The following is an 18,140-nucleotide window of genomic DNA, read 5'->3' on the forward strand; positions in this document are numbered from 1 at the left end:
ATTACAGTATTATTGACCATATTCCCTATGCCGTCCTTTACATCCCCATGACTTATGCATTTTATAACTGGAAGTTTGTACCTGTTCACCCTCTTCTTTATTTCACCCATCCCCCCCTCTGACAACCACCAGTGTGTTTTCTGTATTTATGAGTCTGTTTCTGTTTTGTTTTTCAGATTCCACATATAAGTGAAGTCATATGGTATTTGTCTTTCTCTGACTTATTTCACTTAGCATAATACCCTCTAGGTCCATCCGTGTTGTCACAAGTGGCAAGATTTCCTCCTTTTATGCCTGAGTGATACTCCATTGTGTATATATGTCACATCTTCTTTATCCACTTATCTCTCGATGGGAGTGTTTACTTTTCTAATCCAAATTGTACACTGGGAAAATGTAGTGTTGTGTTATTTGAGTAATAGTGTTGTTTACAGTTGACCATTTTGAGAAGATAATTTGAAATCAAGATTATTAATGATTTTTAGAACTTTTATGTAGGAGCTAGGTTGATGTTCAAGTTTCAGAAAGGTTTGATTTAATTGATGTTTACTCTTAGAAGTTTTTCAGATCATTTTTTTTCTACAATAATTTTCTGGCTTTTGCAGTCTGACCAGTGACTTGAGAAATAATATTGGAGCAGGTTGTGTTTCATAATGGTTCTTACGTATATAAGAAACCAAAAATAATTACAGTTATCATGCACTTTATTGGGTTCTTGCACAAGGTCAGGCATTCTGCTAAATACTTTATATACCATTCTTCAATTCGTACCACAGTCTTATTAGGAAAGTATTATTGTTCCTGTTCTGCATAGGAGGAAACTAAGGCTAATGATGGGGCTAAGTAACCTTCCCAGGGTAACAAGACCTCAGGCCAGGGTCAAGATTCAAACACTGAGGGCGCCTGGGTGGCTCAGTCGTTAAGCGTCTGCCTTCGGCTCGGGTCATGATCCCAGGGTTCTGGGATCGAGCCCCGCATCGGACTCCCTGCTCAGCGGGAAGCCCGCTTCTCCCTCTCCCACTCCCCCTGCTTGTGTTCCCTCTCTTGCTGTGTCTCTCTCTGTCAAATAAATAAATAAAATCTTAAAAAAAAAAAGATTCAAACACTGACTACCTCCCAAGCCCCTGGGTTTTACACCCACATTCTACTGTACATGATAATAAAGCACCCATCTCCTCTCACCTGTAACCCAGAGGAACCAAAATATCCACGATTGAATTGCACTTTTTTTTTTTTAACCTATTCGCAGGGCTGGATGCACAATATGCAGCACAGTGGAAACTGAAATACAGAACCCCTTGTTCAAAAAGCAGGAAGGAAAGTGCTGTTAAAATTAAAATATAAAACCATTTCCTTTATTCCATGGGTCTCTCTTTCTTGACTTCCCCTTGTGTTTTTTTATTTGCTGTTTAACTTCAGACTGAATAAAGAAAATTAGAATTTTAAAGTATTAGCATGAGTTTTACTGCTCATTGTTATGTTGTGCAATTGCAGTTGTAAATGCAAATATAAGACCATGTAACTCATGCGGAATCACCAACACTACACAATTTGTATTTTGTAGCTTATATGTGCCTATGTATTTCATTCTTAATGTGGAAACACTGCACAACTAACTTAGCTGTTTTAATTTTGCTTCTTGATAGGTGTGCAGTCTCCTAATATTGTCTACCTTCAGTGTTCAGATGAGGGAGGATCAAAAGGAGAAGGAATTATGGGTTGCCCTTTCCCTTTCTTTCTCTGTCATGAGTTTCAGCCTAAATCTTTGGCTAATACGGGAAAGAAATACGAGTAAGAAAGGACATTGAAGGGCTCTTTGGTTGTTCATGTTTTCTTGGAACTGCCTTCTTTCTGCATTGGAAGCAAGTTCTGCTTCACATGAAAAGTGCTAGTTCCTGGAGCTGTTAGTGCCCTCACTCGTTCATAGACGTACTTAACCTTGCCCTCACCTCTAGTGTTGGTAAACCCCCATGTACTGCGTGTCCACCAGCATTCTCTACTCGGGGACCATCAGCGACACTATATGCAAATGGGGGTGAACACACATACTGTACTTATTTCCTCTGCACACGTGCACACTTCGTCACCTTATTGGACTTCACTTATATTGCCCACTTCAGAGATAAAATTATTAAGGATTTTAAGGTGGCAATGTCAAGAAGCAGATAAAACGAGCAAGGTGTCCTTTTGAGCCTTGGGGCACCGTACAGCTGCTCAGATTGCACAACATGAAGCTGGTCCTATCTATATACATGTCTCAGGCTACCTTTTTGTGACTTTTCTCCTTTTAATGCTAACTCTTACATTTATTATTAATAGTAATTAGGGGTGGAGAAAAGAGATACATCACGGAATTTGTTCAGACCCCTAAGACCTTCAGAAATTTGCCTTGACCTTGAGGTGGGCCCATGCAGATAGCTCTCTCAGGATATGCTCTGTGAGAGATAGTAGAGTTGGGTGCTTTTGACTTAGGATGGCATATTTCTGTCAGTTCTCTAGAAACAGATGCAGAGTGCATCACTTGGTGAAAATACCACACCACACACTGCCCCTATGTCTTTTCATCTTAAAGGACTTGATGGTTGAAGAAATTTATAATAATAGGGGCGCCTGGGTGGCTCAGATGGTTAAGCGTCTGCCTTCGGCTCAGGTCATGATCCCAGGGTCCTGGGATCGAGTCCTACGTCGGGCTTCCTTCTCCTTGGGAGCTTGCTTCTCCCTCTGCCTCTCTCTCTCTCTCTCTCTCTCTCTGTCTTTCATGAATAAATAAGTAAAATCTTTAAAAAAAAGAAATTTATAATAATAAAGTTTTAAAGTTGGAGCATTTATCAGAAGAGCACAATTAGATTGGTGCAGGCAGCTCAGTGGGATAAGGCCCATCGTTGGGAGGGACTAGAAATTCAAGGCATACATGTCAGAGGAAAGCCATCAAAGGGATGGATCTTTTTCCTAGGCACGATCATGCAGTCTTCCAAGTAGCTTCTGGTTGTTCTATCCTGCCTTTTGTTTCCTTTGTAGAACCCTGTTTTTTAGGGCCCAGTGCTTACTTGCTATCTTTGGGGTGTAGAGAAGATTCCTCTCCAAATGTTTCTCTAATATCTTTGCTCTGCTTAACTATGTCATCAGTTTGCCTCTGTCCCTTACTTCAGCAGGAAACCCTCTTGAGTGCGTTCTTCCTTAGGATTTTTGAAGCCCAGCCACCTACCACGAGTGTATTTGACCCAAGGAAAAATTCATGCAGATTTTATTTGCTTAAATTCTGACCATTGACAATTGCCTTCATATTAAAGCACCAGACACAGAGGTTATCCCAAGAGTTCTCTCCTGTCACTTGGTAGTACTGATTCCATAGTTTGGGAATCCCTGCTGACATACAGCCAGGTTTAGAGGTCAGTATTCCATCCTGGAAACTACCCTACCCTCTCCAGGTGATTCTTCCAAAGTCTCCATTACTTGGCTTAAGGAGGGGAGAAGGTACAGAGATGCATAAGTGCTCTAGCTAGTCCACAGGAATGTCTTCTCATTAGTTTGCTTCAGTCAGTATCCATGCTTCTTCTACAACTTTGAGCTAGGTAGTGGATTGAGGTTTGTGGGACCAGAAAACTGGTCCCCTTTTAGCAGCACCTTCAGAGGTGGCCTGGATCTTCTCTTTAGAATCATGGCCACTTTGTCCCTGTTGTTCTCAGCTTTATGGTTTCAAGAGAAATTTAGAGTTTCAAGACAACTGTTGGGAGTCTTACTTAACATCCTGCTAATGAAATGTGGAAGTGAATACTTCATATTTTACTTCTCCTAAGATGATGTCTTGCTACTGAAACCATGAGCTTCTGGAAATAAAAGTTTAATTTATAGAAGTCATCATACTATTAAAAATTTCAGATGTATGAATGAGCTATTTCTCTTTAAATTTTACCTTCTTCACCCACTAATTTTCATACTGATAACTTTTCTGCTCTTTAAATCTTCAGAAATATTTCATTCCCACCTCTTGGGAAGAGATGTTTCCTTTAATGCCATTGCAAAAGTATGTACATATAATACCAATAATGTATATATGTAAATGAATGAAAATATGAAATGAAAAAAGTTACCTATGGGTGAAAATTAGTAGCGTTTAAAATACAACATGACGAGATGGTGTATTAATTCACTCCTTATAGTAATCCAGAAAAGCTTTAATAAAATATTAATTTGAAGTAGATTTCAACTGCCATTTGAGAATTTGTGTGTATATTTGTGAGATGTTAAAATGCAGACTTGCTCTTGTATGTGTCTGTGGTTCATGTCTCTGATAATGCAAGTGGACATTTCTAGCATTTTAAATATTTCATTCGATTTATCATATAATATATATACTGTAATATACTGGAACAGTCTGCAGAGATACTAATTGTATAACACCCAATTTATTTTATTGTTCAGCGTTTGGAAGCTCCTGAAGACAAGTCATTTGGCCGTTCGTTAATGGAGACTGAAGTAAACCTGGACAGTTACCAAACAGCTTTAGAAGAAGTACTCTCATGGCTTCTTTCCGCTGAGGACACATTGCAAGCCCAAGGAGAGATTTCTAATGATGTAGAAGAAGTGAAAGAACAATTTCATACTCATGAGGTAAAGCAAAACATCGATTATGAAACAAAGCTCATGACTTGTCATTATGGCAAGTCTCTCTTGTTATCTCAATTACTCTATAAGATCTTTGTGTTTTGGTAATTTAGTTTTTGTTTTGAGATGGAAACAAATGTTTATGGGCATGGGATTCCACCAGCCAGCATTTGAAGTTCTGCCTTGAAGAATGACACTTGAAGTTGCTGAGATCTGATTTTTGCCAGTGACTCATTGCAGGGATATGAGAGCCTAGCTCACTTTTCTTGAGTCAAAGCAGTGCTAAGATATAACTTACATTCCAGAGTACCGGTGTGATATCAGGCCACACTATTCGCAGTGGGAGACTGTTCCTGAAATGACACACTCACTCGTTTTCTGCTCCTTTCCTGTCCTGTTTTCTGCTACTTTGGCTCCTTTGCTTGTCTCTCCAGGAGCTTTGACTTAGTAAGTCACTTGCACACAAATCCCTATCTCAGGATCTGCTTCTGCAGAAGGTGACTGAAGCTAATAATTGCCCCTAATTCAAATTAAAAACAATGTTGGGTTTTCTTAAATAAAAAATGAAATCATTTTACTGGGAATATAATTTAACTGGGCTACAAATTTAAAATTGCAAAAAAACTAAAATTCAAAACCATAAGGATTGACCTAAAGTATCAACTTGTGTCACCTTCTTTCCCTGTCAGGGGTTCATGATGGATTTGACATCCCATCAGGGACGGGTTGGTAATGTTCTGCAACTGGGAAGTCAACTGATTGGAATAGGGAAGTTATTAGAAGATGAAGAAAGTGAAGTACAAGAACAAATGAATCTCCTAAATTCAAGATGGGAATGCCTCAGGGTAGCAAGCATGGAAAAACAAAGCAAGTAAGTCTTTGTTTTTAATTCCTAAAAATAGCAAGTTTTGGAATCTTACTATTATTTAGATGCAGTTTTTTGTTTCAGTTGGGATTCTCAGTTGGTTTCCAAGGTATGTAGCTTTCTTTTTTTTATTAGGGGATGTTTTGGTTGGATTTTCATGTCTGTTTCATTTTGTTTTTCACTTTTGTAATTAATGTGGAGATGTTGGATAGAAGGACCATTATCTACAGAACTCTGCTTTAAAAGTTGCCAAAATTGGTGTCATAGTTAATATTTTCTCAGTTTTCTCCAAAATTTAAATGTGATTCTGGAAGTCTTGGAAGTATAAATGGGAAGCCATGCACATAAAATCACCTATTAGGTACAGTTGTTAGGAAACGTCTCTTCTGAAGGAAAAACTCTCAAAATATTAAATAGTTTCTCATGTGTTTATGGAAATCCTCTTGAAAGAATGTTTCTCATCTGTGTTCGAAAATCCTTATGCAACTACTCTATGGTTGTGAATTATTTTAAGACTATATATTGACTTTATCAAAAAAGAATTTTTTGAGACATTTCTGAAAATGGTGTGTTTCTTCTAAAGGTAACAAGTAGATCTCATCATTCTGGATGTGTTGCTTTGATTTATATTGTTAGGTGTGTGTATTCATGTAGAGCCTATCGAGACAAGATAGATTTATTTTTAAATGAAAAGAAATGAAGTGCCACTGTGGATTTGAATACATTAAGCTAAAGAAATTGTCCAGGCGCCTTAAGTTTACTTAGCTATTATTTATGAAGATTAAAAGCTTTAAAATAGGACCAAAGAAACTCATTAGATATGCTGGGAAGATTGCTATTTCAGTACTAAATTATAGCGTGACAATAGGGAGGGGGGAGAAACACATTTTTAAACTCATGTCTTTTGAAAAAATAAATAAGGCATATATAGGATAGAATTTTCACAAATATTGGTATTCCAAACCAGGAGATACTAGTCTATACATCCTGACATCTTCCCCTGCTGTGATCATTTTGATGATGGTAGCAAACCCTGGAAGTGAGAGTCACACCCAGCCATATTAGAATGCTCGAGTTGGCCCAGTACCCATGCCCAAGGGTCAACTGATTTTATTCCACCCATTTATCATCATAAATTATAAGATGTAGAGCCTCCCACTTGTGGTCATATCCCAACCTTCTTCAGGTTACAACTTCTATTTTTACCGATCTGTGCAACTTAAACCAAGCAACCTCAGACAAAATTTGCTTGTCTTTAAAACCCCACGGGGGAACGACTGTCCTCTTTCCTACCTTCTCTTTTCCCCATGCTCTTCTGGAGGCTTATGAGCCCCATCGTTCCTCAATCCCTTTTTTAAATAAGACTGATGATAAGGTATCACGTGTTCATAACAGTCAATTAAAGAATTGCAGTTTGAGACCGAGTTACAAGAAAACGTGAATTCAACCTAAAATTAAAATTCCCAATTTTTAATCTGTTTTAAAAAATAGTTTAATTAAAAAAACCCATCTTAAAGGGACAGCTACCATTACATGAGAGATGACAGCATAGATACACATACATGGATGATAGTGCACACATCCATATTGATACACATACACATGCACACACACATACACATGTATGAATGTGTGTGTGCATGTGTGTGTGTGCTGGTGATTTCCTCACCCCCTTCCCGCTGGACGATGGAAAAGCTAAAATGGCAACATCAGCCCTTAACTAAACCTGACATCAAAAACCAGTTTGTCTTCAGGGAAGATTTGGGCACTTTGGTTTTATTTATTTATTTTTTAAAATTTTATTATGTTATGTTAGTCACCATACAATACATCACTAGTTTTTGATGTGGTCATCCACGACCCATTGTTTTCATATAACACCCAGTGCTCCATGCAGTACGTGCCCTCCTTAATACCCATCACCGGGCTAACCCATCCCCCCTCCCCCCTCCCCTCTAGAACCCTGTTCATTTCTCAGAGTCCATAGTCTCCAATTCCCCCCCCCATCATTTTTCCCTTCCTTCTACTAATGTCCTCCTTGCTATTCCTTACGTTCCACAAGTAAATGAAACCACATGATAACGGACTTTCTCTGCTTGACTTATTTCACTTAGGATAATCTCCTCCAGTCCCACCCATGTTGATGTAAAAGTTGGGTATTCATCCTTTCTGATGGCTGAGCAATTTTCCATTGTATATATGGACCACATCTTCTTTATCCATTTATCTGCTGACGGGCATCTCAGCTCTTTCCACAGTTTGGCTATTGTGGACATTGCTGCTATGAACGTTGGGGTGCATATGGCCCTTCTTTTCACTACATCTGTGTCTTTGGGGTAAATACCCAGGAGTGCAGTTGCTGGGTCATAGGGTAGCTCTATTTTAAATTTTTGAGGCACCTCCACACTGTTTTCCAAAGTGGCTGTACCAACTTGCATTCCCACCAACAGTGTAAGAGGGTTCCCCTTTCTCCACAACCTCTCCAACATTTGTTGTTTCTTGCCCTGTCCATTTTTGCCATTCTAACTGGGGTAAGGTGGTATCTCAATGTGGTTTTGATTTGAATTTCCCTGATGGCTAATGATGATGAACATTTTTTCATGGGTCTGTTAGCCATTTGTATGTCTTCTTCAGAGAAGTGTCTTTTCATATCTTCTGCCCACTTTTTGACTTGATTATTTGTTTTTTGGGTGTTGAGTTTGAGAAGTTCTTTATAGATCTTGGATACCAGCCCTTTATCTGCAGTGTCATTTGCAAATATCTTCTCCCATTCTGTGGGTTGCCTCTTTGTTTTGTTGACTGTTTCCTTTGCTGTGCAGAAGCTTTTTATCTCGATGAAGTCCCAAAAGTTCATTTTTGCTTTTGTTTCACTAGCTTTTGGAGATGTATCTTGAAAGAAGTTGCTGTGGGTGATGTCAAAGAGGTTACTGCCTCTGTTCCCCTCTAGGATTTTGATGGATTCCTGTCTCACATTGAGGTCTTTCATCCACTTTGAGTTTATCTTTGTGAATGGTGTTAGAGAATGGTCGAGTTTCATTCTTCTGCATGTGGCTGTCCAATTTTCCCAGCACCGTTTATTGAAGAGACTGTCTTTTTCCCATTTTTCCATTGCATGTTTTTTTCCTGCTTTGTCAAAGATTATTTGACCATAGAGTTGAGGGTCCATATCTGGGTTCTCTATTCTGTACCATTGGTCTATATGTCTGTTTTTGTGCCAGTACCATGCTGTCTTGGTGATCACAGCTTTGTAATATAGCTTGAAATCGGGCAACGTGATGCCCCCAGGTTTGTTTTTCTTTTTCAACATTTCCTTGGCGATTTGGGATCTTTTGTGATTCCATACAAATTTTAGGATTGTTTGTTCCAGCACTTTGTAAAATGTCATTGGAATTTTGATCGGGATGGCATTGAAGGTATAGATTGCTCTGGGTAGCATAGACATTTTAACAATGTTTATTCTTCCGATCCATGAGCATGGAATATTTTTCCATCTTTTTGTGTCTTCTTCGATTTCTTTCATGAGTGTTCTGTAGTTCCTAGAGTATAGATCCTTTACCTCTTTGGTTAGGTTTATTCCGAGGTATCTTATGATTTTTGGTGCTATTGTAAATGGAATCGTTTCTCTAATTTCTCTTTCTACAGTTGCATTGTTAGTGTATAAGAAAGCAACAGATTTCTGTGCATTGATTTTGTATCCTGCCACATTACTGAATTGCTATGTGAGTTCTAGTAATTTGGGGGTGGAGTCTTTTGGGTTTTCCACAGAAAGTATCATGTCGTCTGTGAAAAGAGAGAGTTTGACTTCTTTGCCATTTTGAGTACCTTTTATTTCTTTTTGTTTTCTAATTGCTGTTGCTAGGACTTCTAGTACTATGTTGAACAATAGTGGCGAGAGTGGGCATCCTCGATGTGTTCCTGATCTTAAGGGAAGGGCTCTCAGCTTTTCCCCATTGAGGATGATATTCACGGTGGGTTTTTCATAGATGAATTTTATGAACTTGAGGAATGTTCCCTCTATCCCTAGACTCTGAAGAGTTTTAATCAGGAAAGGATGTTGTATTTTGTCAAATGCTTTTTCTGCATCAATTGAGAGGACCATATGGTTCTTCTCCCTCCTCTTATTAATGTGTTCTATCACCTTGATGGATTTGCGAATGTTGAACCACCCTTGCATCCCGGGGATAAATCCCATTTGGTCATGGTGGATGATCCTTTTAATGTATTGTTGGATCCTATTAGCTAGGCTTTTTGAGGATTTTGGAGTCCATATTCATCAGGGATATTGGTCTGAAATTCTCCTTTTTGATGGGGTTTTTGCCTGGTTTGGGGATTAAGGTAATGCTGGCCTCATAGGATGAGTTTGGAAGTTCTCTTTCTGTTTCTATTTTTTGAAACAGCTTCAGTAGAATAGGTATTATTTCTCCTTTGAATGTTTGGTAGAATTGCCCAGGGACTCCATCAGGCCCTGGACGCTTGTTTTTTGGGAGGTTTTTGATCATTGCTTCAATCTCGTTACGGGGTATTGGCCTATTCAGGTTGTCCATTTCTTCCTGTTTCAGTCTTGGCAGCTTATAGGTTTCCAGGAAGGCCTCCATTTCATCCAGATTGCTCAGTTTATTGGCATATAGTTGTTGATAATAATTTCTAATAATTGTTTCTATTTCCTTAGTGTTAGTCGTGATCTCTCCCCTTTCATTCATCATTTTATTATTTCGGGTTCTTTCTCTCTTCTTTTGGATAAGTCTGGCCAGTGGTTTATTAATCTTATTAATTCTTTCAAGGAACCAACTTCTAGTTTCGTTGATCTGATCTACTGTGTTTCTGGTTTCTAATTCATTGATTTCTGCTCTAATCTTAATTATTTCTCTTCTAGTGTGTGGCTTAGGCATCGTTTGTTGCTTTTTCTCTAGTTCTTTGAGTTCTAGGGTTAGTTGGTGAATTCGGGATTTTTCTGTTTTTTTGAGTGAGGCTTGGATGGCTATGTATTTCCCCCTTAGGACCGCCTTTGCAGTATCCCATAGGTTTTGGACCGATGTGTTCTCATTCTCATTGATTTCCATGAATTGTTTAAGTTCTTCTTTGATTTCCTGGTTGACCCAAACACTCTTGAGCCGAGTGGTTCTTAGCTTCCAAGTGTTTGAATTTCTGCCAGATTTTTTCTTGTGATTGAGTTCCAGTTTTAAAGCATTGTGGTCTGAGAATATGCAGGGAATAATCTCAATCTTTTGGTATCAGTTGACACCTGATTTGTGACCCAGTATGTGGTCTATTCTGGAGAAAGTTCCATGTGCGCTTGAGAAGAATGAGTATTCTGTTGTTTTGTTTTAGGGTGGAATGTTCTGTAAATATCTATGAGGTCCATCTGGTCCAGTGTATCATTCAAAGCTCTTGTTTCCTTGTTGATTTTCTGCTTAGATGATCCGTCCATTGCTGAGAGTGGAGTATTGAGTTCTCCTACAATTAACGTATTGTTATCAATATGACTCTTGATTTTGGTTAACAGTTGGGTTATGTAGATGGCTGCTCCCATGTTGGGGGCATAGATATTTACAATTGTTAGATCTTCTTGTTGGATAGACCCTTTAAGAATGATATAGTGTCCTTATCTGTCTCTAATTACAGACTTTAGTTTAAAATCTAATTTGTCTGATATAAGAATTGCTACCCCAGCTTTCTTTTGAGGTCCGCGGGCATGGATGATGGATTTCCATCCCTTCACTTTCAGTCTGGACGTATCTTTAGGTTCAAAATGAGTCTCTTGTAAACAGCATATGGATGGGTCCTGTCTTTTTATCCAATCTGCAACCCTGTGCCATTTTATGGGAGCATTTAGGCCATTCATGTTGAGAGTGATTATTGAAAGATATGAATTGTCATCACGTTGCCTGTGAAGACGTTTTTATAGATTGTCCCTGTAAATTTCTGTTGTATATCACTCTTGGGGTCTTTCTCCTTTTATAGAATCCCCCTTAATATTTCTTGCAGGGCCAGCTTAGTGGTCACATATTCTTTCAGTTTCTGCCGATCGTGGAAGCTCTGCATGTCTCCATCCATTCTAAATGACAGCCTTGCCGGATAAAGTATTCTTGGCTGCATATTCTATTCATTTAGTACCCTGAATATGTCTTGCCAGGTCTCTGTGGATAGGTCTGACATTATTCTGATGTTCCTCCCTCTGTACGTAAGGAATCTCTTTCCCCTAACTGCCCTTAAGATGGTTTCCTTGGTTCTAAGATTTGCAAGTTTTACTATTACATGCCGGGGTGCTGGCCTGTTTTCCTTGATCTTGGGAGGGGTCTTCTCTGCCTCTAGGACACGAATGTTTGTTTCATTCCCCACATTAGGGAAGTTCTCAGCTATGATTCGCTCAAATACATCTTCTAGTCCTCTCTCTCTCTCCACTCCCTCCGGGATTCCAATTCTTCTGACATTGGAACGCTTCATGGTGTCACTTATTTCTCTGATTTGATTTTCATGGATTCTGAGTTGTTTTTCCCTGGCCTCCTCTTTTCCCTTTTTATCTATTATATTGTCTTCCAGGTCGCTTATTCGTTCTTCTGCCTCAGTTACCCTAGCTGTTAGATTATCTAGATTGGACTGGATCTCATTGATAGCATTTTTAAGTTCTGCCAATTCAGCTTTCATTTCTGCCCTTAGAGACTCTATGTTGCCATTAATTGATTTCTCCATTGTAGCCATTGTCTTCACAATTGCTTAGCCTGAATTCCATCTCTGACATCTTGGTTATATCTGCATCCGTTTGTAAATCTGCAGCATAAGTCATAATCTCTGAGTCTTTTCTATCTTGGGGGTTCCTCCTCCTAGTCATTCTGTTGATGACTGTTTGAGGGAATGTATAGAGTCCAAGTTATTAACCAGAACCCAAGCAAGATGCACGAGTTTTCTAGGGACCTTAGGCCTCCTGTTCTCCCAGCCTGTCTTCTGGGGGAGGGGCCTACTCTGCTGTTACTCAGGCAACCCTTTTTGGGCAGACTTGCCCTGCCCCCCTGTGGTGGGGGATGGGCTCGGTGGGAACCAGTTTTTGGGGGCTTTTGTTCTCTGGCGGCTTTCCCTGGCAGCTTTCCCTGTCTTTTACATGAGTCAGAGCAGAAGAGACCATTTCCAACCCTCTGCCTCAGAGCAGAGAGACCGCAGTCTGTTCTTCAGTGAGCTCTCCAGGCCACACTATCTCCGTTTTTGTCCGTGCTGCTATAAACTGCAGCGGCCTGGGTTGTGCGCCCCTCTGCAGCGCCCCCAGTCCTGCCTCCAGGTCGGGGCACGTCTCTGCACTTTGTGCTTCTAAAACTGCCAGCCATTCCCAGTTCACACTCGCAACCCCGCCGCTCTAGGTTTCCGCACCGGGGGCTGCCCTAAAGTTCTTTCCCCGCCACTAGCGGTCTGCGAGTTTGTGCCCCGTCCCCAGCATGAGGCTGTCGCTCACCAGTGGTTTAGGATCCCCACGGCCAGGCTCCCTCCCACTGCCGTTTATCCTCCAATATCTGCCTGTGGAATCAGCGCTCCCCGCTTCATACCTCGAAACCAACCACCTGTGATATTCTGTTTGTAGAGATCCAGATCTTCTTCCATCTCAGGCTGGTTTCGTGGGTGCTCAGAGTGGTCTGGTCGATATCCAGCTCGATTCCGGGGACCAGTTGAAATAGGGTCCCCTACTCCTCTGCCATGTTTCCTTCCTCTACTCCTGCTCTATTTATTTTAGTTCCTTTTTTGCCCTTTTAACAGTCGGGATCCTTTTATTTTGGAAATAGATATCCTTGCCTCATGCACATAGATGTCAGCTATACACAGGTTGCATCTGAGAAATGCTATTTATCCCACAAATCATTAACAATTATCAAACAAAAAAGAAATTAAAAATATAGAGAGAGGTAACAAAATGCTCCTATTTCCACCTTACTCTAATTTGCCTAAGGGGTAAGGTCTCACTTTCTTAAACACCTATTTATGTGAACTGGGGTAACATACTTCCCCTCTGTGATTCTTAGTTACTGATTGTTGAAACAACAGCACTTCTACTGTGTACCTGGCATACCTCAAAAAGATACTGGCTGAGATAGGGTATGAAAAGTAGATTGTGAATGCAAAATAATTACAAAATGCAAAGAATGATCACCATTGTAAATAAGATCGCTAGCCATGCGCTATTTAACTGTACCATTGTGGTTAGTACTTTGCCTCATATGTATTTTTCATTCTTTTTCTCCATCTTGTTCTAATTGCCTTGTTCATTTTTTCCCAAAGTATATGATTGCGGGTGTTTTCCCTGGGTGTGAGGGAACATGTTCAGAGTGATTGAAATTACATTTGAAGTTGAAATTTTACAATTGAAATATTGAAACACTTAGAAATATGCTTTATAAAGAAATGTCAGTATGAATGGATAAAGAAGATGTGACACACACACACACACTGGAATATTACTCAGCCAGCAAAAGAATGGGATTTTGCCATTTGCAGTTATGTGGATGAAGCTAGAGTGTATTATGCTAAATGAAATGTCACTCAGAGAAAGACAAATATTGTATGATTTCACTCATATGTGGAATTTAAGAAAGAAAATAGTTGAACATATGGGAAGGGGTGGGGAGGGACAGAAGGAAATAAATCATAAGAGACTCTTTTTTTTTTAAAGATTTTATTTATTTATTTGAGAGAGAGAATGAGATAGAGAGCATGAGAGGGGAGAGTGTCAAAGGGAGAAGCAGACTCCCCGCCAGGATCATGACCTGAGCCGAAGGCAGTCGCTTAACCAACTGAGCCACCCAGGTGCCCAATCATAAGAGACTCTTTTTTTTTTTATTAAGATTTTTATTTATTTATTTGAGAGAGAGAGAGAATGAGAGGCAGAGAGCACGAGAGGGAAGAGGGTCAGAGGGAGAAGCAGACTCCCCGCCGAGCAGGGAGCCCGATGTGGGACTCGATCCTGGGACTCCAGGATCATGACCTGAGCCGAAGACAGTTGCTTAACCAACTGAGCCACCCAGGCGCCCCTCATAAGAGACTCTTAATGATAGAGAACAAACTGAGGATTGATGGCAGGAGGTGGGTGGGGGGATAGGCTAGATGTGTGACAGGTATTTAGGAGGGCACTTTTTGTGATGAGTACTGGGTGTTGTATGTCAGTGATGAATCACTGAATTCTACTCCTGAAACTAATATTGCAATGTAAACTAGCTAAAATAAAAAAAAAAAAAGTCAGTAAAAAAATCACACACACAGATGCTTCTCCCTCCTTTCTTCCTCTTTTTACTCCATTTCCATTTGGTTCTTTTCTTATTTCTTTCCACTACAATTCTAATATATTCATAGATATGAATTGATGACGAAGCTAATATGGTAAAGAAGTTTGTAAAAACATCTCTAGCCACATGCTACTTTGACACCAACATGCTACTATTGGTCCATTAAAAATCTATGCAACTAATGAATTGTTGAACACTACATCAAAAACTGATGATGTACTATATGTTGGCTAATTGAACATAATAATAAAAAAATCTTTAACAATGTTTATGAAATTGGAAGGAAAGAACTAATTGCCACTGATTGCATAATTAAAATAACAAAAACAGGACACTCTTTTTTTTATTATATGTTAATCACCACACATTGCATCATTTGTTTTTGATGTAGTGTTCCATGATTCATTGTTTACATGTAACACCCAGTGCTCCGTTCAGTACATGCCCTCTTTAATACCCATCACCAGGCTAACCCATCCCCCAACCTCCCTCCCCTCTAAAACCCTCAATTTGTTTCTCAGAGTCCATAGTCTCTCATGGTTCATCTCCCCCTCCGATTCTCCCCCTTCTTTTTTCCCTTCCTGCTATCTTCTTTTTTTTTTTTTTAACCACATATAATGTACACTGTCTCTTGACATACTCGAGTTGGAAACCTTAAGGAGAGGAGGTAAAATGATTTTTGTTTTGATGCATTTTATGCTGCAGAATACCCTTCGAGTGGTGGGAGGTGAGGGAGCAAGAAGAAAAAGACAAAACTTCCTACTGTGGAAGTGCAAAAAGGCAACTGGCACAGGGACAACAGAAAATCTTCTTCTCTATGAATAAACTCATTAATTTGATTGAAAAATGCAACCTGCAGAGAGAAAAAGAGATTTACTGACATTTCTACAAGGACTCATAAAGATAAGCTCAGCAAGTTCCATCAACTTCTCTGATAATTGTGGTTAGGACATGCAGGGGGAAAGTAAAGTCTTTGTGATGGTGGGGAAGAAAATGAAAGCGAGTCAGTAAGGAGGCCACGTGAAGTTCTCTTCTGGTTTCCATCAGCAGGAGGAGAGATCTGAACAGTATCTGGGTAATGATACCAGTCATAACATGGCAAATCATTGTTAATCACCATCCACATTTTGAAGAGAAAAATATGTCTAAAAAATCTGGTTCAACTTTTTTCGCCACATGTCTGTTCCAATATTGAGATGAGATGACATACATGAGTGATGAATAGAGCAAAGGAGATGCTGAACACATGGTGGGTTTTCTCCCAAGTGAAGTGGCTAACATATTGCATATATGAATATATAAGTGAATGGATGAACAAATGAATTAATTCCTTCAGGTGCTTCCAGTCCAACAAATGAATTTATTGTAATGACTGTTTTCACAATGCGTAATCTCAAACTCCTACGTGTGATTTTATATCACCGTTTTGTTAATTCATTTTTAAATTCTTCTAATAATGTTAAAATGAGAATTTCTTGGAGATCAAGGTGGTTCAAGGACAGCAAGACCAACATTACCTGAGAACTTATTAAAAATGCAGAATCTCCGTCCTCCCTCTGCTCTACAGGATCAGAATCTGCAATTTAGCAAGATCACGAGTGATTCCTAACTAAGCCCATTAAAGTTTGAGCAGCACTGATCTACTTGAAACAATTATGAAACAGTATAAATCCATACTCCTTGTTTGTAGACCACTGCTTTTTATTATTTCTTGTTCCTCTTTTCCTATTAACTGAGGGGCCAAACATTTTAACTACTTTCTTAGAAGCTCCAAAAATGGTGCTGGGTGATGTCTCATTTAATCCTCAAATGTTGATATTATCTCATGGGCTGACTAATGGAATTGCAAGATTCTTGTGAAGGAATATACAATAGAGACAACGTGAGAGTACTGACAATTAATTACTGGCCTAATAAGCAGCAATAATTAACATACAGTAATTCGGTCACGTTCAAATGGATATGACTGGCTATCACAATTCTTTCTGTAAATAATGTGCAGTTAAAATGTGGAGAGTCCTTGTTCAAATAATAAAAAGTATATGACTCTTACAGTTTAAATTATAAGTAGGAAAGCCCAGTCTCTAGAATTGATAGAAATCAGAGTAGAGGGTAGGATTTTTTGGAACAATGCTTTTACACAAAGATAAACAATGATAATTAGAAGATTAAGTTTAATCATTCATTCATCTCTCTCACTAACAATTCTTACCTACTATATTCTCAGCACTGTTTTAAATCCTAGGGAATTATCAATGAACAAAGCAGACTAACTCCCTCTCTTATGAAGCTTCCATTCTTAGTGGGAGGACACAGTTACAAAATATGTGTAACTTATCAGACGGTGATAAATGATACAGGGAAAAGAGTCAGGAGATAGATTTGGAGAAGGAAACGTCATGTGTGTGATTGTACGGAGGCAGTCGGTTAGGGTAGGCCTCTCTGGTGAGGTAATGTTTAAGGAGAGCCATAAATGAAGGGAGCGAACGAGCCATACAGATAGCTGGGGCAAACAAATGGAAAGGTCCGGAGACAGGAGCATGCTGGCCATGTTTGAGAAACAGTGTGCCGGAGTTGACAAAAAGCACAACGATGTCATTGTACTTTAAGGACAAAAAATTGGTTCAAATTAAATTAATAGACTTTCTCAACAGGAACAGATTTTATGGAAATTGGTATTTTTATCATCTTAATTCTGTTATTTCTGATCAGGAAAGAGTTCATGTTTTTGTATTATGTCTTATGTTTGATGGTTAATTAAATGATACCTCTTATTCATTCAAGAAATATTTATCATAGGTCTACTATATGCCAGGCTCTATGCCAGATATTATATAGTGACATAATTTTTTAATTTGAGAGTAGGCTTCTCTTGCCATATAAATGAATGTGATCTTTGAATGTCAGCATTCCCCATTCTTACTAGGGATAATTTAAACAATCTTCCAATCATTGTATTTAGTAGTAGTCCTTGGTTTGTGATGACATCTGCATTTCTTCATCCACTTTGTGAGTATTTAATCAGGAAGATTGAATTGAGGGTTGCCATTATGTGTTTGCCACAAAAATCTTTTGCATCCAGCCATGCACCTTCTTTATTATGTTACTGTGACTCTTTTGAATTTATACTTTCAAAATGCAAATGAATTTGTTTGCATTTTGAACTTCAGTCTTATTCTGGATAGTTAAAGAATATCAATAATTAAGCTGCTGTTGAGATATATGGATGGAGGAATAAAATAGATCAGGATTTTGAAAACAATGGTACATTTTCATCACACAGAATCCTTTTCAAACAGCACTATTTCTCACATTCCATTTGGTGAAAAAATAAATATGAATACACGTTTAATTTTGAGGGAGGGTTGAAAATTTATTTTTATTTCTGGCTGTTAGAAGGGGAACTTGGC

General features: G+C 39.0%; 1 protein-coding gene across 2 annotated transcripts in view; it reads left to right on the forward strand.

Annotated features, from left to right (window-relative positions):
• Positions 1-18,140, forward strand: part of DMD (dystrophin) — a 2,222,747-nt gene that overhangs the window by 682,053 nt on the left and 1,522,554 nt on the right. For both annotated transcript variants that reach the window (XM_073901937.1, XM_025857655.2), the window contains exons 10-11: positions 4,423-4,611; positions 5,295-5,476. In XM_073901937.1, the coding sequence (XP_073758038.1) occupies positions 4,423-4,611; positions 5,295-5,476 (371 nt within the window). The remainder of the gene's footprint in view (positions 1-4,422; positions 4,612-5,294; positions 5,477-18,140) is intronic.

This window comes from Callorhinus ursinus, unplaced genomic scaffold, assembly GCF_003265705.2.
Source record: "Callorhinus ursinus isolate GAN/ISIS: 27379988/994484 unplaced genomic scaffold, GSC_fseal_2.0 scaffold16, whole genome shotgun sequence".
Classification (NCBI taxonomy): Eukaryota; Metazoa; Chordata; class Mammalia; order Carnivora; family Otariidae; genus Callorhinus; species Callorhinus ursinus.